This window comes from Sebastes fasciatus, chromosome 22 (assembly GCF_043250625.1).
Source record: "Sebastes fasciatus isolate fSebFas1 chromosome 22, fSebFas1.pri, whole genome shotgun sequence".
Classification (NCBI taxonomy): Eukaryota; Metazoa; Chordata; class Actinopteri; order Perciformes; family Sebastidae; genus Sebastes; species Sebastes fasciatus.
In genome coordinates this window covers 12,215,005-12,241,357 of record NC_133816.1, presented here as the reverse complement: position 1 = coordinate 12,241,357, position 26,353 = coordinate 12,215,005, and the positions used below count along the sequence as shown (strand labels likewise).

Sequence of the window (26,353 nt, the reverse complement as noted above, 5' to 3'; positions counted from 1 at the left end):
AGTACATCCATAATTTATTAATTTCTTTTTGTTATCCTTAATGTTTACATTTAACATATTTATGATGATGATTTTGATTTACTTTTATAACCAAAATACTTAAAAACAATATAATATTATACATGGAGGACGTGTAGCTTTTAACCAATTGTTTTTACGTTTTTAATCAATCATTTAAGCATATAAATATATGGATAAAAGGAATATGGGTATAGAAAAGTAAAGGTGCTTAATAAACTCTAACATAGAACCATTTTAACTTTATAAACTGTTCATAATGGTGTATGTTAGCCCATATGGACCCATAATATAAGAAATATATACTTTCAATTATGAAATAAAAATACTAAAATTCTACATTCATGAACAGAAACTCAAGTTCCACTTACTAGCGGTTTCCAGGGCTTTCAAAAGTATCTCACGGTCTTCACAAGCAGATGGAGTTTGCGCAGTTGTGATGGAGATAGATTTGTTATGGGCCCAGTAGCTTTTTTGCACTTTTATGGCAACAGAAACAATCCCCATGACAACTGAGCAAACTCAATCTGCTGATGAAGACTGTGTGGTACTGTTGAAAGCTCCAGAAAAAAACAAAACAGGAAGTTGACCTTGATTTTGGATTGGTTTTTTTACAAATTAACCCAAGCTCTACTAGCTTTTGTCAAGGCTTTGGCGACAGACCACAAAATACACCAAGAAAGAAATAAAAACATGGATCATTTGTATTTTTTTATGGCTCTACTCACCTACCACACAGATATTATTCCTATTAGTACAAAACATGGCATTATAATACAATATTTCATAAGATAAGATAAGATGAGATGGCATACGCATTTATTGATATACAGAGGGGAAACAGAATAATTCAAGATAAACAGAGAAAAAATATATAATAAGATGTACAGTATATATATATACATATATACATGTATATATATATATATATACATGTATATATATATATATATACATGTATATATGTATATATACATATATACATGTATATATGTATATATACATATATACATGTATATATGTATATATATATCATTATATATAATGATATATAATGATATATATTTATATATATACACATATATATAATAATGTATATATATACATATATATATACACACATTATTATGGCAATTATAATATATTATCCATTTATACATATATATATAAATATAATGATATATATATATCATATATATAATGATATATATTTAATTATATATATAATTACTAATAATTAATTATACAAATAATGTGTATATATAAAAATGTATATATATATACATATTATTATATTATTATGGCAATTATTATTAGATATACATATGTATATATGTGTGTATATATATATACATATGTATATATATGTATATAATAATAATATAATTATTATTATCGATATTACTATATATATATTATATATATATATACATATATATAATTATTATTATTATTATTATATATATATATATGTAAATATATATACATATATATATGTATATATATGTATATATACATATATATGTGTGTGTGTTGTAATGTGTAATGTTTTGTCAACACTACACTCTTGGGTGTACTGTCTCTTTAATACGCACGCTGTAAACTCCTCCTCTTTTCTCACTTCCTCTTTGGTCCCATCAGACTCGACAAATCAACACACGATACACTGATCGCCTCCTCAGTTTTATCAATAACACCGCATCGATGATCGCTTACTTTAGCCTGGCTGTAGATTCTGGCTGATGCTGTGTTGTGTTGTTGTGTAGCTATCAAAAGCATCAAATCATGCTCCGGTGAGACAACCCTTAAAATAATGTCTTTACCGTGATTACATGCGCTCAAAGTTACCTTTCTAAACGTGTGCACGGACTGGTACGGTAGATATCCGTGTGCGCGGTAGTTTACACGGTGTTTCTGAGGAGTGTTTGTGTGCTGAGCCGAGGCCTTGTCTGCAAAGTCTCGTTACCACCGAGCGGGATTTCATGTTGAAGTCGTCAGGTTTCTGCTTCATATCTAGTGCTTTCCCGTCGCAGGATGGACACTGATAAGTTCAACTATGTTTACAGCTGTGACCTGGACATCAACGTTCAACTTAAGATGTAAGTTTGTGTACTTAACGCGTCGCTTTTTGGTAAGCAAGCGGTGTGTAACTAATCTATCTTGTGACAGGATGCTGACTCTGTTTGCTGAGTGTGACTGTGTGGTTGGACGACATGTGTCTCATTGTTTCATCTGACTTTAAACTGTGTCACAACAGACTCTGTTTATCTATCAAAAATTAATCAAATAGTCAAATAAATGCCATATTTATATATATATATAATTATTTATATATATATATATGTGTGTGTATATATATAATTATATATATATATATATACACACACATATATAGCTTTAAACTGTGTCACAACAGACTGTTTATCCATCAAATATTAATCAAATAGTCAAATAAATGCCATATTTATATATATATAATTATATATATATATATATATATATATATATATATATATATATGTGTGTATATATATATATATAATTTTTTTTAATATATATATATATATATATATACATATAGCTTTAAACTGTCACAACAGACTATCTATCAAATATTAATCAAATAGTCAAATAAATGCCATATTTATATATATATATATATATATAATTATTTATATATATATATGTGTATATATATAATTTTTTATATATATATATATAGCTTTAAACTTTAAACTGTCTTTAAACAGACTGTTTATCCATCAAATATTAATCAAATAGTCAAATAAATGCCATATTTATTATATAAACATATATATATATAAAAATATATATGTGTCTCATTGTTTCATCTGACTTTAAGCTTTAAACTGTCACAACAGCCTGTTTATCTATCAAATATTAATCAAATAGTCAAATAAATTCCATATTTATTATATATATAATTTTATATATATATATATATATATATATATATATATATATATATATATATATCCTCCTGGGAACCGAGTAAAAAAAGTCTTCCAATTTACTTTTTTGTGTGATTTCCTTCCTATTTAGGGTTAAAAGAAAATCTTACATTTTAGGCTTTTTAAACTTTATTTTTTATTTTACAGCATGTCCACTGTAAAGAAAAGTTAGCAACAACTCCTATCATTTGTGAAGGTGTGTCTAAAAATGCTTGGTATTTTTTTTATTTCAGAACTGATTGTAAAATTAATTATCATTAAAAAAAATCACACTATAAATAACTGATTCTAATTAATTGACTAAAATTATTTTACTAAATACATGTTGATATATTGCCCCTGATGAATTGTGATGCTTGTTGTGTTTTATTTTTATTGCGCTATATTTATTGTCTATTGGTGAGACAAAGACAAACAGGCCTTTTTCAGAACAAACATTTTGACTGTCCTAGTAGGAAAAGTACAGGTGTAACTAATAACACTAACGACGGCTCTGTTCCATTACAGTGTCTCAGTGAGAGCCAGCATGCACAACACCAGGACCCTGAAATCAAAGCAGCTAAATGGAATTCAGCCATCAATAATTTCGTTATTTACACCTGTGATGTTTTTTTACTGTGACATGTCAAAATGTCTTCAGTGAAAAAGGCCTGTTTCCTGCCCTGTTGGGACAAAACAGTTATATCATATTCTAAACCAGTAAACTGAATCCAGTCATTTGACTGAAGTGGAGTAACATTTGATGTTTACTTTCATCACCATGACTCAGGGAGTATATTCTTGGTCGGGGCTCTTGATCTGAAAGCACAGCTGCCTCTTTATTAAAATCATGTGCATGTCTCATGAGTCTAATTATTGCATTTTAATGGCCTAATTAAGTAAACAGCTGTGAACTGTATCCAGATTCTCTCTCTCATATCAATTTTAATGAAATGCATATAAGCCATCTAATCTTATTATAGTGTTTACATCAAGGAATCTATGGAAATATGTTGATAGTTATTTATTTGATGATATATATTCATATTTTATTTGTCCTTATACTCCTATTTTATATGTTAGTGTTAAGCAAAAACAAGAAAAAATCCCAGAACACAAGTTGTAATCACCTTTTCTGTATCATCACAGTCGTTGTCCTTTGTGACAAATGTTGACTTATTTGTGAGAGGACAAGTTGGATCACTCTTTATAACATCAACAAAAGAACATATGTGATACTCCGCTTCCTCACCGACCGACTCTGTCTCCTCTCTCCTCTTCCAGAGGCAGTTTAGAGGGGAAACGAGAGCAGAAGAGCTACAAAGCCCTGCTCGAAGACCCAATGCTGCGGTTCTCTGGCCTCTACCAGGAGAACTGCTCGGACCTCTACGTCACCTGTCAGGTGTTTGCTGAAGGAAAGCCTCTCGCTCTGCCCGTTCGCACCTCGTACAAAGCATTTAGCACACGTTGGAAGTGAGTACTAAGCTGTCTCTTTCTGTATTTTCCTCTTTTCAGTCTCTAGACTCTTTGTTTCATCAAATGAAGCAGATATTCCCCCCAAAATTACATAAAAACCTCTCTGTAATGTTGATAAGATTATTTTACCACCAAAAACCACCTCCCTCTTAGTGTGCCCTGTTTCTTATTTTACCTTCTTCAGAGCTGAAAAGACTAAACTCCCTCCAATACTAGCAAATCCTTTTTCCAGTAGTTTCATTTCAGTCCTTCAGACCTTTATCTTCTTCTTCTTACACTCTCTCTATCCTCTCTCCTGCTGTCCTGTGCAGCTGGAACGAGTGGCTGCGGCTGCCGGTCAAGTACCCAGACCTTCCCCAAAGTGCCCAGGTTGCTCTCACAGTGTGGGACATCTATGGGCCCGGCAGAGCCGTCCCCGTCGGGGGAACCACTGTCACCCTGTTTGGCAAATATGGGTGAGTCTAACCTCGCAGTATCACTTGAGGTTTGTTACTGATACAATGAAACAATGTTGGAATGATGGTGGTGGCAATGATTACGATGATACAATTTTTAATATTAAGGTACAGTATATTATTTTGTAGTGATGATCATGGGTGGTGATGCCGATGCCGAGAATTATAGAGAGGAGTCATGTTCTGTCTTCCAGAGGTTGTAGTGTGCTCAGTTTTAAAGCTAGAGTGAAGATGAAGACTGGTATCATATGAAACTAGAAAACTATGTCCAAGTAAAGCTAACTTTTCAGCAAAGGCAGCTTAATAACACTTCAAAGTTGTGCTAAATTTTGGTGAGGAAAAACTGGCATGGTCATTTTCGAAGGGGTCCATTGACCTCTGATCTCAAGATATGTGAATGTAAATGGGTTCTATGGGTACCCACGAGTGTCCTCTTTACAGACATGCCCACTTTATGATAATCACATGCAGTTTGGGGGAAAAACATGCAGTCTTTTTCATGAAGTATAAATGTGTTATTTTTGCCTATTCTAATATAGTGTGGTTCTGCTGTTTTCTTTATACTATGATAACTTTCCTCAAATTAAATTAAAACAATTCACAATATTTTGCCTTGCTTACAGTATCGCAATATATTAAATCGCTATCCCAGTATCATGATACGAAAAAAAGACATAATACAGACAGAGAATTATATTAAAAGTTACTAAAAACAACGGGAAAACTCATTTCTGATGCAATATTCACAAGAAATAATCCGCTCAAAATTCATCCAAATCGCTCGTTTTACACAATTCCTGCAGTTATTGTGTTCACTATTTAGGTTAATTGTACCGTTTATCAGTTGTTCTGTACTGTTATTGTTATGCATTGAATATGATATGAAATATCCATAAAATATGTTACTTAGTCAGGGGTCGTCAGTTTAATTGGGAACCACTGCTGTATGTTTCTATGTTATATTGTATGTTTTTTTTTAGATGTTTTTATGCTTGCTGCAGCACAAATTGCCCTCGCTGTACAAATAATAAATTGACTTGGAAAGTTATGTGTTTTGCCACCAGCTTGAAAGATCAACTTTGACTTCACCTCCTTCCACCTTCATCTGCACTTTGTTTGATTTTTATGTAAAAGTGCACTGAAATAGCAAAAATGATAACAGTCATTTTAAAGCACCCCCTTCCTATCTTCGTCTAGTATGTTCAGGCAAGGGATGCATGACCTGAAGGTTTGGCCGGGTGTGGAGGGGGATGGAGGAGAGCCCACCACCACGCCAGGACGCACCAGCAGCAGCCTGACAGAGGACCAGATGGGCAGACTGGCCAAGGTACAATACTGGGGTGTAGTAGTGAGGATAGGATTTTGTGTGTGTGACTAAATGGCTGAAAGAGAGAGGATAAGGGAAAGAGATTAGATGGAGGGTGAACAGGAAACATTGTGTGTGTGTGCGTTGGAAAAGGAGAGAAACCCACCGATACGACTCCGTGTCTAAACCATCATCTGTTCCAGGGCCCTGACCTGGAGGTACTCGGTGATGTGAGTACAAGTGGTGGAGTTAGTGTTGGCAATGCAGAATGTGCGTGTGTGTGTGAAGAAGGCCTTGGTCCAAACGTATTTGCAAAGTAATTGTATCCCGCACTGCTTAAATAAGGATTACCACATTTAGAACAATTCAGACCGTAATTAAACGTACAAATGCTTCCTTCATCTGTTAAATCCCTTTGCATTGTTTAATGTGGTGAAATCCAGATGTTGTATAAACCTAATCAGTGCATTTACAAATACATTTTGACCCAGATTTTGGTGTGAACACTCGTCTGTCAAGGAGTACGGCTGCATTCCTGAAAGCATCACACACATTGATTTTTAAGTTTTCTGCTGTTGCCATACGTTAGTGTATTTTGTGTAAAGCGTGTGTGTGCATGTTTTTCTCGTTTATGTGAACACAAGAAAATGTTTGTCGACTTGTTGCAGCTTTATGGACTATTTAGGGGAGTTCATTTCATTTTCTCTGATTGGACTGTTTTTTAATCATTTAATTGATTCTTGTATTTTTTTTTTTATTAATCCTGAGTGCCGTTGACTTAATCACATCCAAAGTTTTTTTCTAGGCTGCTACCAGTTCATATGTTGTTTTTAAAGAGTGAGTACTAATTCTAACCAGCTGAGTTGTGGGCTTCCCGTTCATGGCCAAATGTGTGCTTACATTCCCGACACCCACACTGACTGACGAGTGGATTGGCTGCTGAGTGTGTGACCGGAGATGCTGGATTGGATTGGCTGCTGGCACTGGATTTGTGCATGATTGGTCGAGTTGTTTGCACAGCAGCCACCATGCTGTGACCAGTTCTGCTGCTGCAACAGAAACCTCAAACCCTTTTTTGGTATTTTGGTGAACTTTTTTTTTCCTCTTTCTTCCATCTTTCTCTCTCCATCCAGCTGACAAAGGCCCATCGACAGGGCCACATGGTGAAGGTTGACTGGCTGGACCGTCTGACCTTCAGAGAGATTGAGATGATCAACGAGGTGAGTTGGTTTATCTGGATTGTGTTTCAAAACAGCATTTTCTTTTTTTCCTGTATTGGAAAAGGCCGCTTTGCTCCAGGATGAAATATCTCAAAAACTATTTGATGGATTGCCTTGACGTTTTGTACAGACATTCATGGTCGGTAACACTTTATAATAACCATCATTTATAAATGGTAACTTTAACTTAGTGGAGCATTTAGCAGCTAAAGAGACAGATATTTCCCTCAGGAGTTGGTGGAGACCAAAATTGGAGATAAAAGAGAGACTATATTGGACTTATATTTGCCAGTTCACCAGATACACAACTCCAAATATATGTTACTTTATATCTAACTGTTTGCTAACAAGTTTGCCATATCAACTTAAAGGGTGATAATATGTCAATGTCGTGTTCACAACTTGTTTCCGCTGCTCCCAAAACAATATTTATTGCAGGTTTAACTGTTTCTGTTATTATAATCTTTTACTAACTATTTTTTGTGTTTAGAATTTAAACCTTTTTTTCTTCATGTGTGTCTCTGCAGAGTGAGAAACGCAGCTCTAACTTCATGTACCTCATGGTGGAGTTTCCCCGTGTCAAAACAAATGACAAGGAATACAGCATTGTCTATTATGAAAAGGTATTTTCATATTTCTATATGAGCACATAACTACATCTAATATCTGTAAACGATTCCAGCTGATTGGTGTATTTCACTCTGTCCCCACTCAGGATGGAGACGACGCATCGCCTGTTCTTACCAGCTCCGACATTGTTAAAGTTCCTGACCCACAGATGGGGATGGTGAGAGGACACACACACACACACACACACACACACTTACATTGTAGACAAAAATGCATTTATGGTGACTTTGATTTTTTTTAAAAGGTACGTCATTATTAATGTGAATTCCATGTACATGTATGTACAAATAAAACAATAATTTAGCATTCATAGTTTTTCTATCTATACATGCAGTATTTTCCAATTCATGATCTTCCTACAGGAGAACCTGGTTGAGAGCAAGCATCACAAACTGGCTCGTAGCCTCCGCAGTGGGCCCTCAGATCACGACCTGAAGCCCAACGCTGCCACACGTGACCAGCTTAATGTAAGTCAAAAAGCAGTCTAGCTTTTATTTAGGGTCCGCGTGTAATCAAATCCAACAGTAAATAAGTTTTTTTTTTTTTTTTAAATAATATTAAATTCAAATGAAATTCTTTAAACGTCGAGAAACAACAAAGTTATAATAAAAAAAATAAGCACTCCAGCAGTATCACTGGTGATTACTTGGTTGAATTAACAGCTCTAGCTCTGCATTTGCGTGCGTTTACAGTGAATTTTACAGATGCTATGAATGTAACTCAGCTCAGTACCAGAACAAACTGTTTTAACATACACAGATATAAATACTCAAGGATCATTTCTCTGGCTGTTACGCTCAGTTAAAGCTCTTTGATATTCAGATTCAAAGAAGGATATCAAGGCGTTTTAACTTGCAGATAAAGCTTGTTATTTATTAAAGCACATACTGCTGTCTTCTTTTCCTTGCAAGTCAAAGTGCCTCCACAGCCTTTATGTTTGGTATGCCTTGGTATGTCTTTACCGTGTCTGCTTTTGTAAATTGATTTGATATCTGTGTGTCTGTATGCACCAACAGATCATTGTGAGCTACCCTCCAACCAAGATGCTGAGCTCTGAAGAACAGGACCTGGTGTGGAAGTTCAGATACTACCTCACCACACAGGAGAAGGTGAGTGTGTTTCTTATATTCTGCTCCGCCATACCCAAGTCTACTGAGGTTCCTATCTCGATCCTCTTCTCTCCCACATGCTCAATGCTTCTTCCTCCTCCTCTCGCTGCAGGCCCTGACAAAGTTCCTTAAGTGTGTGAACTGGGATCTGCCCCAGGAGGCCAAGCAGGCTCTGGAGCTGCTGGGGAAGTGGAGGCCGATGGATGTGGAAGACTCCCTGGAGCTGCTGTCCTCCCAGTTCACCAACCCCACGGTCAGACGCTACGCTGTGACGCGCCTGCAGCAGGCAGATGATGAGGTAGGCGTAGGAGGACTGCGGGGGCGGGGGTCAGGAGGAGAGTATAATGGTGTGGGTGAATTATGATGATGATTTTCTGTGTGTATAAAACTTTGAAGTCTCCTGAGATAAAACTGTATTCCAAAGTTATACTTATCACACAGTTATGAAGACAGTGCTGTTTAAAGGTGATAAATTCAAAATTGGGAGCAGATCTATGATTGAGGGATTGCGTGCACACTGCTCTCAACTTGGTGAAAGCTGAGTCGGTGGCTCGCAGCTAACGGTGCTAACAGTGCAAACAATGGCAACAGTGCTGACAGAGTAAACAGTGTTAAACTGGGTGGGAACCAGTTTAAAAAGTTTTCTGTTTATGTCATGCTACTAGCACTACTAGCTACTGGCTGATAGCCGGTTGTTTGGGAACAGAGACGTTAATACATCCACCACGGTACAGGCTTACAGCATGCAGCCCATGGGTGTATTATAAGATAATGAAAGTGTTGAATTACAGCCAATATATCCATTATTACAGCCGCATACAACTTGCAGGAACCGGATATGTCATGAGCGAGCAGGGTGGTGCAGTCCCGTGGGTCTGATGCACGTTCATTATGCTGAGGAAAATAACTCTGGATTCAGTTAATAGTCTATTTTACAACTTTTAGGACATAATGATTTAAATGAGGGCTATTTAAGTGTTCGTACTGGGAAGTTGATTTACCTAACAAAAAGTCTCTTTATACATCCATGGCCATGGACATTGGCATTTTCAGTCCAAAAGGGCGCTACCACAGCGTTATCTAGCGGCTGTTATCAAAAAAGCACCGGCGCTTCGCCTCTTTGCTTCTGGGATGACGTTATCAGCTGTAACCGCTGTATGAGTGCAGTGCAGAGCGGTGGCGATTAGATAGCCAGTGGCACACACACTGGGACTCAAATGCATGTGCGGCCAGACTGGCTATGTAAACAAAGCACAGAGAAGCTCAGATTACAACACACACAGAGGGAGAGCGACTTCATTCTCTGCTCAGGTAGACATTACTCCTCCATATCTTTATATAGCAAATAGTTGTTTTCTGCTATTCTAATGCTTTGAATTTCAAATTTAGCACCTTTTAAAGTTATTTAATGATAAACATGAGCTTTAAATCCAAAATATGAAGCACTTTGGAAATAAACTCTTTGGCATAATTATCCCCATCTCTTCACTTTCTCTCTAGGACCTGCTGATGTATCTTCTCCAGCTGGTCCAGGCGCTCAAGTATGAGAACTTCAGTGATATTCAGGGAGGCTTGGAGCCAGGCAGCAAGAGAGACAGCCAGGGACTTTCAGATGACTCTGCAATGGACAGGTCAGTACTTGGATGAGAAGTTATATCTGCTACTCTGCCCGTGGATCATAAATAAGTCAACAGTACCAGCAGCTTTGACAGAAGCAAGACACATGTGCAGGATCTGTTGTTGTCACTTGATAAAAATGTAAAAAATGTTTTTTTGTACTTCCAGTTCTTGTTTTTTTTTTTTTTTTACAGCCTAGATCTAAATTTACCTCAAACTCTCACTGGTTGGGAGAGTATTTGCTGCATTGCAGAATTTGGTTATTTTTGTTTCAGAAGCCATAACGACTCTGTAGAGCTCCGGCCAGAATCTGGAGGCGGAGCTCTGCCTTACTCAGCACACCATCTAATCATTTTAAAGTAACAGTGTGTAACATTTCGGGGGATCTATTTAGGCAGAAGTGGAATATAATATCCATAACTATGTTTTCATTAGTGTATAATCACCTGAAACTAAGAATCATTGTGTTTTCGTTAGCTTAGAATGAGCCCTTCATATCTACATAGGGAGCGGGTCCTCTTCAGAGTCCACTATGTTGCTCTGCCATGTTTCTACAGTAGCCCAGAACGGACAAACCAAACACTGGCTCTAGAGAGAACCTTTCACGTTTTTACATTACCTGAAGGCCACCGTAGTTCTCCGACACGCTTGTGAACCTGTGCAAAAACGTGGTACCGCCAGCCGCCGTCTGACTTCTGTTTCTCCTAAAATAGTTTTATTATGGTAAGGATGGCCTCTGAGCGCTCGGCGGCTCACGTTACCACAGTCTTGGAAAGGGAGGAGTCTGCGATCAGCACCACTAGATGCCACCAAATCCTCCACACTGAACATTTAAGTCAAAATGCACTTACATTTTTAATTACCATGTTCTTTGACTATTTCTTTTTACTCTTTCTGTAGTTCCCAGATCCTGTCTGGCACATCTGGACCTTCCACTGCCACGCAGAAAGGCAAGGAAGGAGCCGACAGCGAAACTCAAGAGGTATAATGTCACTGAAAAGAAAACTAGAGCAGGAAAGAAACTGTCCTATAGGGGAATACAGTTTGAATCCGTATTAATCCCCACATGGCACATGGACAAACACCAGTTAATGAAGGGATTCAGAAATACAGTATTGTGCCAGAAATTTCAAATGTATTTCTGTTCCACAGAAGACGCAGGGCTGAAAAGAAAACCCACAATCTATTAGTTTCAGCCTGGCATTGACGTGTCATTGTGTCTGTATCTCTTTGCAGCAAGACTTGTGCACATTTCTCATCTCCCGTGCTTGCAAGAACTCCGAACTCGCCAACTATTTGTATTGGTGAGTAGCAGTTCAAAGCATCTTAGTTTATTATTACTGAAAATGTCCTTGTGTTTATATTCATCTGTCTAAAACCTGTGTCTTCTTAAGGTATGTGATTGTGGAGTGTGAGGATCAGGACACCCAGCAGAGAGATCCTAAGACCCACGAGATGTACCTGAACGTCATGAGGAGGTTCAGTCAGGCGTTACTCAAGGTCAGCCACTCAGGAATCAAACATTGTGTCTGTATGGGTTCTGCAGCAAACTGAACTACAACACATACTACATATATTTTTCCTTGTGCGTTCCCTTTTAACACAAACACTTCGTCTTCCCTCCAGGGTGATAAGAGCGTGAGGGTGATGCGGTCGCTGTTGGCCGCCCAGCAGACGTTTGTAGACAGACTGGTGCAGCTGATGAAAGCCGTGCAAAGGGAGAGCGGAAATCGTAAGAAGAAGGTAACAACTGAATACCCGCACATGCAAATACTTGCTAAACCTATACAGTATTTTCTCTCAGAGTTCAAATTATGCAGTATACATCTCTATCTTTTATAGTGCAAATATTTCTAAAACGTGCTTTCATTCGTTTTGGGTTTTTTTTGTGCAGATTTGTTAACAATCATTCAGAATTTATTAAATTATACACTGCAATGACATATGATTTTTCATCCTGAATCTGTTTGGGCCATAGATGTATATACTGTATGTAGATACCGCTTTGGTATCTACATAGCCCGTTGCTGCGATTATGTCATCGACTTAGCGACCGCCATATTGACAGCAGCGTCCCTCCTCATGTGTCTGCAGACGGAGCGGCTGCAGGCTCTTCTGGCGGACAACGAGAAGGTGAATCTCTCAGAGATCGAGCCGATTCCTCTTCCTCTGGAGCCTCAGATCAGGATCAGAGGCATCGTCCCCGAGACGGCCACACTCTTCAAGGTACAGAAAACAAACTTTCATCCTCACGAATCACTTCTGTTCTGCTTTGTGTTGGCTAAAAGCAGTATCTGTGTGAAACATTGGTCATGAGTCTTTACCCTGTGTGTGTGTGTGTTTGTGTGTGTCAGAGCGCTCTGATGCCAGCCAAGCTGATCTTCAAGGCTGAGGATGGAGCCATGTACCCAGTTATCTTCAAACATGGAGACGACCTGAGACAGGATCAGCTCATCCTTCAGATCATCTCGCTCATGGACAAAGTAAGGATACTCTACGGTATACAGTAGGATTAGTCGTCAACTATTAAATTAATACCCAACTATTTTGATAATTGATTAATCGGTTTGAGTAATTAAAAAAAAATAGTCTAAATTCTCTGATTTCAGCTTCTTAAAACTGAATATCTTTGAGTTGTGGACAAAACAAGACATTTGAGGACGTCGTTTTTGGAAACACTGATTGACATTTTTAATCGATTAATCAACAGATGAATCATTAGTAGCAGCCCTAGTATGTTAGCGGGTTTATGGATGGGAAATTGATGTATTTGGTGGTGGTTTAATTTAATTAGACTGCCAGGCACTTATAGTTTTTGATCTCTTTGGGTTTTCTTTTCTATGAAAATCTTTTCAGTTGACAGAAGGGTAAAAGTTCATTATAATGTTTTTGATCATCTTTGAATTCAAGAAGTCCTTTTATTTATTTCTTGAAGAATAATGACAGAAAATACAGTTTTAACGTTTGTGTTTTGTTTTTTTGGCTTACAGCTCTTGAGGAAAGAGAATCTGGACTTGAAGTTGACACCTTACAAAGTGTTGGCCACCAGCACCAAGCACGGTAAGAAAGTGGTGACCACTCATCACTCTGTTTGGTTGGAAAAAATAAGATAACTGAATAAATGCAGACTTTATCTGATGGTGATAAAGAATATCTTTGTGAAGGATATCTGGCATAAAGGAGCAGCAGCATATTTAGTTACTGAAAGAACAAAGTACTCTATTGTCCATCTTACTGCTGTATCTTCCAGCCTCACCAAAAACAATTATATTCTGCTTCCAGGTTTTATGCAGTTTGTTCAGTCTGTTCCTGTTGCTGAAGTCCTGGCTACTGAAGGCAACATCCAGGTGAGCAGAGGTGTAGAAACAATCAGGAGAAGTTGAGAAACAACGTAATCTGTCCCTTTTATTCACATGATTTGTTTCAACAGAGCTTCTTCAGGAGGCATGCACCGAGTGAAAAAGGACCCTACGGCATCAGCTCAGAGGTGATGGACACGTACGTCAAGAGCTGCGGTGAGTCGGTTTTGACAGGGGCATGTTTATGGGGTTGGTATGCTCTATCTGCAGAACACACTCAGCTTTTCTTAGATAAAAGTAGGAGGGCTTCAAGGAAAACATGTTGGGAACCACTGGTCTAACCAATGCTGTCTGTCTCACTGCTTCCTTCCAGCTGGTTACTGTGTCATCACATACATCCTCGGAGTAGGAGACAGACACTTGGACAATCTGTTACTGACAAAGACCGGTGAGGCAAACATGCTCTTTCAGACACTCGTTTATTAACATCCCAGTTTATGGATCAGCTTTAGAATCGTATCTCCTCTCTTCATCCAGGGAAACTCTTCCACATCGACTTCGGCTACATCCTGGGTCGAGACCCCAAACCGCTGCCTCCGCCCATGAAGCTGAGCAAAGAGATGGTGGAGGGGATGGGAGGCATGCAGAGCGAGCAGTACCAGGAGTTCAGGAAGCAGTGCTACACGGCCTTCCTGCACCTCAGGAGGTAAAGAGACCGGACACACAAATACACATGCGAACAGAAATAACTCAATTTGATTGTAGAGGAGAGTCATGCTACAAATCATGTCTATTTTACATTATCGATGACCATTTTCCAAAGCATCCAATTGAGTTTCTACCTTTTTAATGCTGTTACTGGTATCAAATCAGTAGAGCATGAGAATAAACAAGCTTGAGCTAAGCACAGGACAAAGCAGCGATAGTTTCATCTTTGTAAGGAAGATGCAATGAGATTAAAACTACAGTACATTTCCACACATATTGAACCACTGAGGTAAAATATCCTTCTTCCCTTCCTTCCATTTCTTCAGATACTCCAACCTGATCCTTAATCTGTTCTCTCTCATGGTGGACGCCAATATTCCTGACATCGCCCTGGAGCCTGACAAGACAGTTAAGAAGGTAAGTTTGTTGTTAGTGGAAAGGAACACCGTGTTCCCAATGAATCCCATGATACTCTTGCTAGTTTCTGAAGATCACCAACCCTGCCTTTAACTTTAAAATGTAAAAAATGTTATACAAGGTGAGCATGCCCCCGGAACCCCCTAGAGGGAGTGGGAAACAATGAAGCAAATACTTTTTTTCAGTGGAGTTTAGATCTATGAATAACGTTTTAAATGGACCTCCTCATTTTGCCTCCAGGTGCAGGACAAGTTCAGATTGGACCTATCGGACGAGGAGGCGGTCCATTACATGCAGAGTCTGATCGATGAGAGTGTGGGTGCTCTGTTTGCTGCTGTGGTCGAACAGATACACAAGTTTGCTCAGGTATGTGTACTCAAACACACAATACACTTTTAAATAAAGTGGTTTGGAAATAGGTAGGCACTTTCAAAAAATACTCAGGTGATTGGATGAACCATCTGTCAGTCAAACTAACAAAAGCGAGCTAACTGAATGCGAAAACATTGCCGTTCTTTGCTCTTCTTTCAATGAATAATTACTCCCCAGTTCTAATATAACCTCATTAGGAGCCGCCATTGTTGTTTAGAACTAACAGTCGCCTCTCTGTGTCATCTCACGCTATGGTCTCACACACCTAAGCCACGCCCCTAGCTCCTCACAGGACGCTGATCGGTCCGTCGTCCACGCCGCGCACGGAGACATTATGTTTTCAGCTTGTACGTACCATTTTCATGAATGCGATATCTCAGGAACGCCTGGAGGAAATTTCTTCAAATTTGGCACAAACGTCCACTTGGAATCAAGGATGGATTAGGTCACTGCTGTCCCATTCTCGTGAACGCAATATCTCAGGAATGCCTTGAGGGAATTTTTTCAGATGTGGCCCAAATGTCAACTTGAAGTCAAGGATGAACTGGTTAGATTTTGGTGGTCAATAGTCAAGATCACTGTGACCTCACCTCCGTCTCATTCTCGTGAACGCAATATCTCGGATGGACGGACGGACAACCTGAAAACATAATGCCTCTGCCCACGGCACAGAGGCATAACTAAATTATTTGGGAAAAAAACGGGCTAAAATGTGCAGCACCTCCTCTGGCAACATGTTAAAAAGTTATTAGATCTAAGAAACTTTGTTCCCGTCTCTCTTCAGTACTGGCGCAGATGAGCAGAACAGAGACTGCTGAGACAAGGCTGGACTGGATTGGACATATGCAGCAGGAACACATGACGGTATGGCTCCAATCCGACTGATACCATGTGTGTATGAGAGAGGCTGAAAGAAAGAAACCCAATGACACTGTTAAAGGCCAAGAATGCACTGCCAATCTTTACTGCAAGATGGTTAAACAAGGACACGGTTGTCTTTGTTTGCTTATGTATATATAATGTATATTAATTATTAAATGAATGAATGAATGAAATGTATGGCCAAATAAAAGACTGTTGATACAAGTGAACATAGTGGCCGTTTCTTGTTTTTTTACTTGTGTATTTTTCCTAATTTTAGCCCGAAAATGTGCTGCTATGCAGCGTTTATGGCGCGCAACATGTTTCTTAATTGAGCATTGCTGACCATCTGCGGATGGTCATACCGTCGACACTGGGGGTAGAAACAAGTCGAACCCCCAGAGGGTTGGTGAGTCACCGAACGAGTGACTAAGCATTTCCTGCCAGACATGAAAAAAGTCGGTTCATGTGATTTAAGCACGAGCTATACATTTCTTCAAGTACTTTCTTTTCTGGTGTTTTAATGCAGCCACAGATTAACTTCAACAAATGTCCTAATACTCAATAGAACAGAGACTACAGCATCTAATGAAAGGACGTTTTTAAAATTAGGCACAATAAGCAGACGTGACATACTATACTGTGATTTTTTTTTTTTTGACATACTATACTATGACTTTATTTTATTTGTTCAACATACTATACTATTTTCGACATAACATACTATGACTTTTTTCTTTTTTTTTGACATTATACTATGATTTTTCTTTTTTCGACATACTGTCCTATTATTTTCAAGATAACATACTACACTTTTAAAAATTTTCGACATACTATGACTTGTTTTCGATATACTATACTATGACTTTTTAAAATTTTTTTAACATACTATACAATGACTTTATTTTTTCAACAAACTATACTATGACTATTTTATTTTTTGAAATAACATACTATTACCTTTTTTCAACATACTATTCTATGACTTTTATTTTTACGACAAACCACACTGACTTCTTTCGACATACTATACTGTGGCTTTTTTCTTAAAAAAAAATTGACATGCTACTGACTTTTTTTTATTTTTTCGACATACTATGACTATTTTATTTGTTCAACTTACTATACTATGATTTTTTTTGACATACTATACTATGACTTTTTCTCATGAAATCTTTCGACATGCTATACTATGACGATTTTTTTCATAGAATATTTCGACATAATATACCATATCTTTTTTCCTGACATTTTTTCGACATACTTTACTATGATTTTTTTCATGAAATTTTCCGACATGCTATACTATGACTTTTTTTGCATTTCTTTCAGCAAACTAAATGATAACTTTAGACGTGCTGTATGTATGTGTACCTTTAGGTGCATTCTGCACCGATGCTACATCCTCTTTCCTGTGTCTCTTCTTCAGTTTCCCCTCCTGTAGAGTGAGCCAGGTTTTCAAGGCCTGAACTCCATTTTCATGCTCCGACCAACCTTCCAAAAGCTGAATCTGAAATACAAACAGAATTCACAACAACATACGCAAACCAAAAATATAAGTAAAATAGAATTACCGCCTCGCGGTTTCTATGCTGCCGCCAACCAGTCAAGTTGCAGTTTACATCCATTGTTACGTGATGTAATGTGCCACAGCTAAGGTTCACTTGGAGTTTAAGTAAGTGGGATGTGGTGTAATGTAATTTTATCAGCTTGGCATTTAACCTGCCGATGATGTCAGTTTTAGATCCGGCTCACAGGCTCTGTTGGGTGCCGGAGTGTAACTGTGTGTCATGCTGCATGTAAGATTAACTGCCGACAATGTCCAAGTAAATAGTCTACACGCTAACTCAAAGTAGACTTCATTGCTTGTGAAAAAAAACGACAACAGTATATCATAAAAAAGTTACAATATAGTTGGTCATAAAAACAAATACATAAGTCATTGTATAGTTTCTCATAAAAAATATCATTAAAATATCATGGTATATTATTTCATAAAAAATGTTAATAAATGCCATAAAAACTCATAGTATAGTATGTCATAAAGTTATTAAAAAGTCATACTATAGTATGCCACAAAAAAATATTAAAAAGTCATGGTATATTATGTCATCAAATATGTAAATGAATGTCATAAACAACTCATAGTATGGTATGTTATAAAAGTCATGGTATAGTATGAAATAAAAACACTTAAAGTCATAATATAGTATGTCAAAAAAGAATTAGGAAAAAGTCATAGTATAGTACATCATAAAAAATGTCCTAAAACAGTCATAGTACAGAAATAAATAAAAGAAATGTCATAAAAAGTCATAGTAAAGTATCAAATTGTTATAAAAGTCATAATATAGTATATCATAAAAAAAATTATGAAAAAGTCATAGTATAGTACGTCATAAAAAATGTCCTAAAACAGTCATAGTACAGTATGAAATTAAAAACAAATGACATAAAAAAGTCTTAGTATAGTATGAAATAAGTCATAATATAGTATATCATAAGACATTTCATTAAAAAGTCATAGTGATAAAATAATGTCATAAAAAACTGTCATAAAAAAGTCATAGTTTAGTATGAAATAATATTTCATAAAAATTCATTGTATAATATGTCATAAAAAGTCACAAAAAAGTCATAGTATAGTAGGGCGTCAAAATAAAACTGATAAACCTGAAAAAAGTAATATAAAAATTAAAATAAAATGTCAAACATTTCACTTCTTTTTAAACCTGTTCTAAGATTTCATAATATAATAGTTAATTGCTTTGACCAAAATGTTAAACTGTCTGAAGTCTACATTTTTAATACACTAATAACAGAAATTAAATTGCAAATAATTACTTTAAATGATCAGTAACACTGTCGACCGCCATAAACTCAACGAGGAAATGACCAACTTGTCAGAAACACAATTTTAGCCTACATTTTTTATTAAAAATAGTGCAATAACAGTTTTAAACAAATTGCATTTATATGACATTTAGATCAAGATTTAACTGATTAATTGAGCTTGTAAATTTGTTTTTAATCTCATATCAACATAAGAGAACCATGGTTTGATAACCTTGATACACCTTTACATGATTTGTTATTAGCTTTAGTACATACACACAGTATTCTGTCTATCATCAATATAAAAGAAGGCCACCTCAGAAACACACTGCAGTTCACTCCACAAGACATGTGCATGTCACAATACACACACACAACCAGATGACGAGCAGAATTAAATCCACATCAATGGATATTCTTGGAAATATAACTGCAAATAGCAGAAAAACAAACATGTACCAGCTCCACTGTTGTGTAGTCAGGTGCTCATTCACACAAGCCAGCTTCTTGCTTCATACATTAATCATCTCCCCACAAGCACCGTGCTTATTAATAAAAGCCATACACACTGGCTTGTACGTGGAGCTTTGGATAACCCCCCAGGTCTCTGTGGACTCTGGAAGAAGTGGAACGGGAAACAAACAATGCCCCGAAGGCTCCCCAATGTTGCGGAAAGAATGCAACACCAGCAAAACAGAAGGCAGAAAAGCGAGATGTCAAGATGTTCCCTGGTTTCATGCAGGAGGCGGGATGAGGTGTCGGTCACGGGTAAGAGGCAGCAAAGCTCCGACGGGGCAACTGTGAGTCAGAAAAGAAAAAACTATCCTCATTATCCTATCACTTGAGGGGGGGTGGGGGAGCAGCATGAAGGAGCTGTTGGCTGCATGTGGGGGGTCAGACGTTCGTGTTTATGAAGCTTATGGTTTGGACCGGCCTGTTGAGTGTCACTGGACCTCAGCACGAAAAGGCAGAGGGGGAAGAACCGCAACCAGATTTAGATTTTTCACTGAATCAGTTGTACATACTCAGAAAAAACACAGCTCCTTTTGGACTTGTCAGATAAACTATTTCTGCTTCGTTGGTGATTCTCACTCACCAGTCGATTCTCTGACCCTCTCGGTGCCGCACTCTGACTCATATCTGACAAGAAGTCAGAGCCAGAGGAATGTGCTTATATGTTTAAAATTTTGAGCCACGTTTCTATCACTCGATGACAGACGCCAGCTAAACAGAATTACATTTTAGAGGTCATCTGGTGGCTTTCAATAAGGAATTCAATATTGGGTCGTGACCTTTCGTCGTCATTCATCTTCCTAGTAATGGACTCCGTTCAAGTCCAAAAGAAATGACTGTCAGAGGTCAGAGGTCAGGTACAGAACAAAGGACCCATTAACTTGCTCAAAGTCACATCAGCATATTTTGCTGTAATGGGGTTTGGACCTCACTGCAGGACGCCGTGGCCTACTGAGGCTCAAGGTTAAATCTTTTGTTCAGCTAATAAACCCCAAAGATATTCTGTTTTCTGTGTTTATTCCACAGAATTTATGGAATAAAGTATGACCGTTGATGGATTTTTTTAAGCAGATACAGATGTTTATATTTGAGAGTCAGAAAATCCATATATTTTCCACCATTTATCTGGGTCCTGGTCGCGGTGGCAGCAGGCCCAGCAAAGGTAGCCCTTGCCCCGTCCTTTAACTCTTCCTGGGGAATTCACAGGAGAGGAGGCGTCCAGGAGGCATCTGAATAAGTTCCAAGAACCACCGCAACTGTCTCCTTTCAACACAAAAATAAGTCAACTGTGAACTGTCATTATCCAAAGTTTATAACCATATAACCATATATATATATATATATATATATGGTAATGATCATTCAAATTTAAGAATAATGACAGAGATATGTTCTGAGCGAGACGTTTTACACTTGAAAAATTAACTTGTAAACTTACTTACTTAAATGTACTTGTAAGGGTGTAAAAAAAAATCAAAAATATCGAGCATCGCAATATTATGTTTTGTGATACTGTATCGATTCTTAATTAAGAGTTACGTGTAGATTCTTATTTTTTTTATTATTTTTATTTTTTATTTACTTATTCTAATGCATTTATTTTTAAGGTGTTAATTTATTTTATTTATACTATTTTTTTTTTTAAATCGCAGTATATCACCTTGGTTACAGTATCGCAATATATTGAATCATAACAACTGCATCATGATACGGATCGTATCGCCAGATTCTTGCCAATACACAGCCCTATGTACTTGTATATATCCAGAGATTTCAAGTGGACTTTAGTAAATCACACTTGCAGAAGTATAACAAGTGTAACTCCCTCTTCTATGTATATCAAACCTCCTACATTACACAGTGATGTGGTGAAACCCACTGACAAATACCTGTATAAAGCAACACTCACTGTAAGATGGCGCTCAGTCTTTCAGTCTCCATTTGTCCCACATGTCTCCTCAGAAGACGAGTGGGATGCCGATACCAGAGTCCGGGCCTCGCTCCAGCTCCTTCCAGCCGCTGTCCCAGTACACTGAACCTGAGCTGGGATGGTAATGGAGAGGATCCCTGGTGCGTGTCGAGGTCTGGTCCTGGTTACAGGAGGATTCAACGGATATTTGGTCGTCAGTGAATTCCAGGTGGATGTCACAAGTGTCGACAGGGACCGGAGAAAGGGGGACCAAAGAGACTGGATCGTGAACGGACACCTTAACTGGATCATGAACGGACGCCTTAATGAAAGAAAAAAAAAAAAAAAAGATGAAGATGAAAAATCTGTCAAGGAGAAAGAGTAGACTTGATTCGATACCAGTATTGGAAATACTTTCACAGTGCCAAATCCAACAAGTAAAACGGCGATATGTTCAGCATTTAAGGCTTCTGTTAACAAAAATCGCAATAAATCGTTCTATTGAACCGCAATACATATCAGGGCATCTCTAAGAAATAGGCAGTGTACTTTTGTATCAATGACTTCTGAGTAAAAAGACAAAATGAATCATACCGGAGGCTTGGGTTGATTTTCAGAGGTTGGTGCAGCTCGGCTCGGTCTTCTCAGAAACACAGTGAGAAGTGGAAGAAGGAGCAGAGAAGTCAGCCCGATGCCCAGACACAAAGCAGGCAGTAGAACTGAAGAGAAAACACAATACAGGATGAACAAATCACTGCCACAAACAAACAAACAAACAACTCTGCAGAAGTTCACACACAGTGTCAACAAGATGCGCCACCAAGAGCTTTAACTGGCTCTGCACAAAGTCTCTGAGTTCACCTCTGGACTGGACAACGATGCATTTAGCAATCTTAAATGCTAAAATACTGTGAAGAGCCTTGTGCTATTGCAACTTCCCCTAAAGGGTCTAGTGCAAAACATTCCTAAGTGTGTGTTGGCTGGAGCTCAATTTCCTCCTGCAAAGAGCCTATGCATTAGAGTTTAGGTGCCTAATAGCATCAGGGTACATACTGTCAACATACGTCAATGGACACTGGAACACTTTGCATTGGAGGAAACTAGACCTCATCTTAACGTACAATAAATGACCTTTGTAAAAAACTGAAGATCTCTCTCTGAGTGAGTCATGATGATCTGTCACGTCCTCTGTGCTCCTTTGTGACCCTCTATGCGTTGAAATGTGATCAAATTTAAGGCCTCTTTAGGTCGAAGCTAAAGGTCATCACAGGTGACTCGTCTTCAGTTTTCCTCTCACCTGATTTGGAAAGAGTCTCCACACACTGAGGAGCAGATTTTGGGGAAGCAGCCATGGAGAAGGTCGGGAAGGAGAAGTTGGCCACCGCACAGTAGTTCTGACCTGGAGCCAAACCAGAGAACTCTACATGGGACACCACTTCCTGGGTCCAAACCGTACGGCTCTGCAGGAACACAAAATAATACCAGAGATTCAAAAGGTAGAAACAATTCACTGACACTGAGTTGATTTGGGGCAGTGGTTCCCAACCTGGGGTCCGGGCCCCCCTTAAGGTACGTGCATAAAGTAGCCTAGATCTCAACTTTATGCAAATGAGAAGCGGCTAACGTGACGCCCCGTCTCTTGAAATCGCGCCGCCACACTACCAGAATGCATTGAACGGCTGCTTACATAGACAATGAATGGGAAGTGTGGAAAGGTCGTCAAAATTTGATTTGCACATGTATAGCTAAAATCATAATAACACACCTGCTGGACAATTTATACAAAAGTCTGGATATAAAACTATTTAAAAAGATATTTTTTTATATATATATATATATATATTTATATATATATATATACTTAGTAGCAAAAACGAACGAAATATTCTGCTTCAATCCTTATTTGTTGGCGTTTAGCCTTTCAAAAAAATCATTTTCACTGCGGTCAAAAACCTATTTGCTCTCCCGCTCGATGCACATACTGGCGGTCTAGCAGCACCATAAATTACATTTATTCAACCACAATAAGCAAAAAGCTATTTTGGCTCTAATGCTATCATAGTAAGTGAATTAAGTAGTTACAAACAGAAAGATCATATCATGTATCTATATTCAAATCTGTCAAGACGTTATCACTTTATTTATGTTGACGAAACTGACGAGTTCATTAAAGAAAGTAGATTTAATAAAAAAAAAGAGTAACTCATTTAATACACTGAATCAATTAATTCAAATTGAGGATTTTGATCGAGGATTTGTCACTTTTTTAGGGTGAGGTTGCTTCAAGGAGAATAGATTGGGAACCACTGATTTAGGAGGACTCTTGCTTGCGGTTATACATTTTGTCATTTCATAATTTTATGTGTTTAAGATGCCAACACAATCGTACACAAAACCTGACAAGTGGGTTTTCTTGTTTAAAAATCACCTTCAGGAATTGCTCAGATTTTATACTGCACATTAGTGCAACACTGGATGCACTGAGCAGGATCCAACGTTTGTTTACTCAATTTTGCAGGAAAGCATGCTAAGTACTGACTTTAAATTAAATATACATTTTGTTTTTTTGTTTTATTAATATCAACACAACAGAAGCATGTAAGACCTGGTACTCAGAGTGATTGAGCTCGTTGTACACAGTCACTGTGGTCCAGGGGTCAATCATTTCAGAGATGGGACAGCACCTCCCCAGAGAGCACCTCCTGTTGGCCGCACAGGGGAACTGCACCTTCACCAGCAGCTGGTCGTCTTCCAAAGAGGCTGAGACAGAGGGAGGGCTGAAGGCTGGAGAGGGCAGAAGACAGAGAGGGACTATTATCATATTACACATAAAAGCAGGTTATTGTACTTCTTTTAAACTGCAGACTCTCACTGACTGAAGTCACTGTAGTCAAACTTGCGTGGCTTCATCCAGACGGTGGAGATGGGGCTGAGGTGGACGCCCAGACGAACCATGTTGTACAGCTCAAAGTTTGAGAAGGCCTGCGAGACGTCACAGCTGCGGGACGACACCCAAACGCACCACGGCACGTCCTGCCAGGGGTCCCTGCAACAAGAGTTCACTACACAGTCACATTACGTACAAATACGTGCACGAACAAAACACAGAACTATAAGACATTTTCTCCAAGATCCACACATGAATGCTGTAATTATGCCGCCTATTCAACCTTTAACTGAAGTGCGGTAGTTTGAAACTGTAGAAACTATTCTTCATTGTTTCCATTTAAAATTTCACATCTTTGGTTTTCTTAATGTAAGTTTAAAGATGTTTGTCTAAACTGAGAGGATGTCGATATTTTATGTGACTCGTTCTTTGCGTTTATATGATTTTTGATATTTTACTTTAGTTTTCTTCATCTGAAGTAGGGGGAGATCGACTGTATCAGCCTGTGTCTTCTTGACTTTTCCTGTCATCTGTTTCAAGATTCAAGTTTCAAGATGTTTATTGTCACTCCGGTTATACAAATGCAATCGTGTAAAACGCTTTTGCTGGGAGGCTCCTTAAAAGAAGGAAAATAAATGGTAAATATAAAAGGACATGCCAAATATAATACAATAAAATATAAGAAGCAATAAAAATGAGAATTTATTTATTTAATTGTATTTTATTTTATTTAATTAATAATGTACAGGGGTTTGACTGCACAGTTTTACTTCTATGTGCAAAAAAATCCCTAAAATAATAATAATGTAAAATAATAATGTATATATATATATATAAACAAATGGTTGCTATTTATACCAGTATAAATAGCAACCACAAGTGTATGTGTAAGTGCAATAAAAACATGTGAGGGAATAAAGCTGAATGTAGGGTAAAGTGTGTTGTGTCTGCAGACAAATCAGAAGCAAAATCAAAATGTGAAGTTACAGGATTGTCTCACACACACCTACACACACACACACACGCTGGCACACACAGACAAGAGGACTTACCCCTGTATCTTTGTCTGCACGGTATAGGTGGTATTAGGGCTGGCATGGGGACAATCCCACCGCAGGAGGCATCCTAAGTCCAGTGATTCCACAGCAGGATAGCAGACTGACCCAGTCGACCCTGGGAAGTTCGCACGAAACGAGTACATCCAAAATAGCACGCTCACACGGATCTTTATTGACCCGTTAAGTCTGACTGTCACAACTTTGCTAGCACTTGCAAGCATGAGCACCCGCGGAGGAGACTTATTGAAACGGCTAGAGAAGTTGAATAAAATTACTGTGATATTAAGTTCAGTACTCACCAGTGATCAGCAGGGCGACCACGACACACAACCCCACTGTGGTTACACCTGGTGTCTCCATGGCAACTTGGTGACCTCTGGATCAAGAGACTGTGATGGTCTTGACTACAGCCTGTAGAGTGCCGTGGGTCCCTGACTCCTTTTAAAAGCAAGACAACCTGTGAAGACTCACTGAGGAGGAGATGCAGTGAGCTGCAGGGAAAGTGATAGACTGGAGTCAGACTGGAGGGTGGAAGGGGTGGAGAGGCCGGTGAGAGATGAAAGGCTGTAATCTACTTAGAGGAGGACGAGAAGATTGAGAGACGGAGACGGTTAAAAGTTCAAGATGAACTTGTTTCATGATTTTTAAAAAGATATTAGATTAGAGCTGCTACCATTAATCAATTAGTTATCAACTATTAAATGAATCGGCA

The 26,353-nt window shown here is 38.1% G+C and overlaps 3 protein-coding genes across 6 annotated transcripts in view; 2 read left to right on the top strand and 1 right to left on the bottom strand.

The window, feature by feature from the left end:
* rgp1 (GP1 homolog, RAB6A GEF complex partner 1) overlaps positions 1–26,353 on the top strand; it is a 44,537-nt gene that overhangs the window by 10,663 nt on the left and 7,521 nt on the right. The gene's annotated exons all lie outside the window — the stretch shown is intronic.
* Positions 1,732–16,669, top strand: pik3c3 (phosphatidylinositol 3-kinase, catalytic subunit type 3). 2 transcript variants are annotated; one of them, XM_074622902.1, is made up of 26 exons: positions 1,732–2,117; positions 4,254–4,442; positions 4,757–4,900; positions 6,098–6,227; positions 6,410–6,436; positions 7,340–7,426; positions 7,954–8,049; positions 8,142–8,213; positions 8,419–8,523; positions 9,073–9,165; positions 9,278–9,463; positions 10,666–10,796; positions 11,683–11,764; positions 12,019–12,086; positions 12,177–12,282; positions 12,409–12,525; positions 12,877–13,008; positions 13,137–13,265; positions 13,773–13,842; positions 14,065–14,129; positions 14,213–14,297; positions 14,455–14,529; positions 14,619–14,787; positions 15,116–15,206; positions 15,447–15,572; positions 16,363–16,669. In XM_074622902.1, exons 1-26 carry the CDS (start codon positions 2,053–2,055, stop codon positions 16,375–16,377), a joined length of 2,655 nt encoding a protein of 884 aa, XP_074479003.1. In that variant the 5' UTR covers positions 1,732–2,052; the 3' UTR covers positions 16,378–16,669. The 2 variants fall into 2 exon arrangements, with proteins under 2 accessions (XP_074479003.1, XP_074479004.1); XM_074622903.1 differs by lacking the exon at positions 6,410–6,436.
* Positions 17,803–26,285, bottom strand: LOC141760436 (uncharacterized). 3 transcript variants are annotated; one of them, XM_074623252.1, is made up of 8 exons: positions 25,941–26,285; positions 25,636–25,756; positions 24,573–24,742; positions 24,302–24,480; positions 22,994–23,156; positions 22,291–22,415; positions 21,697–22,018; positions 19,139–20,072 (listed from the first exon to the last, which is right to left on the bottom strand). In XM_074623252.1, exons 1-7 carry the CDS (start codon positions 25,999–26,001, stop codon positions 21,746–21,748), a joined length of 1,092 nt encoding a protein of 363 aa, XP_074479353.1. In that variant the 5' UTR covers positions 26,002–26,285; the 3' UTR covers positions 19,139–20,072; positions 21,697–21,745. The 3 variants fall into 3 exon arrangements, with proteins under 3 accessions (XP_074479352.1, XP_074479353.1, XP_074479351.1); XM_074623251.1 differs by lacking the exons at positions 19,139–20,072; positions 25,941–26,285 and adding an exon at positions 17,803–17,949 and having other exon boundaries at positions 25,636–25,922; XM_074623250.1 differs by lacking the exon at positions 25,941–26,285 and having other exon boundaries at positions 25,636–25,922.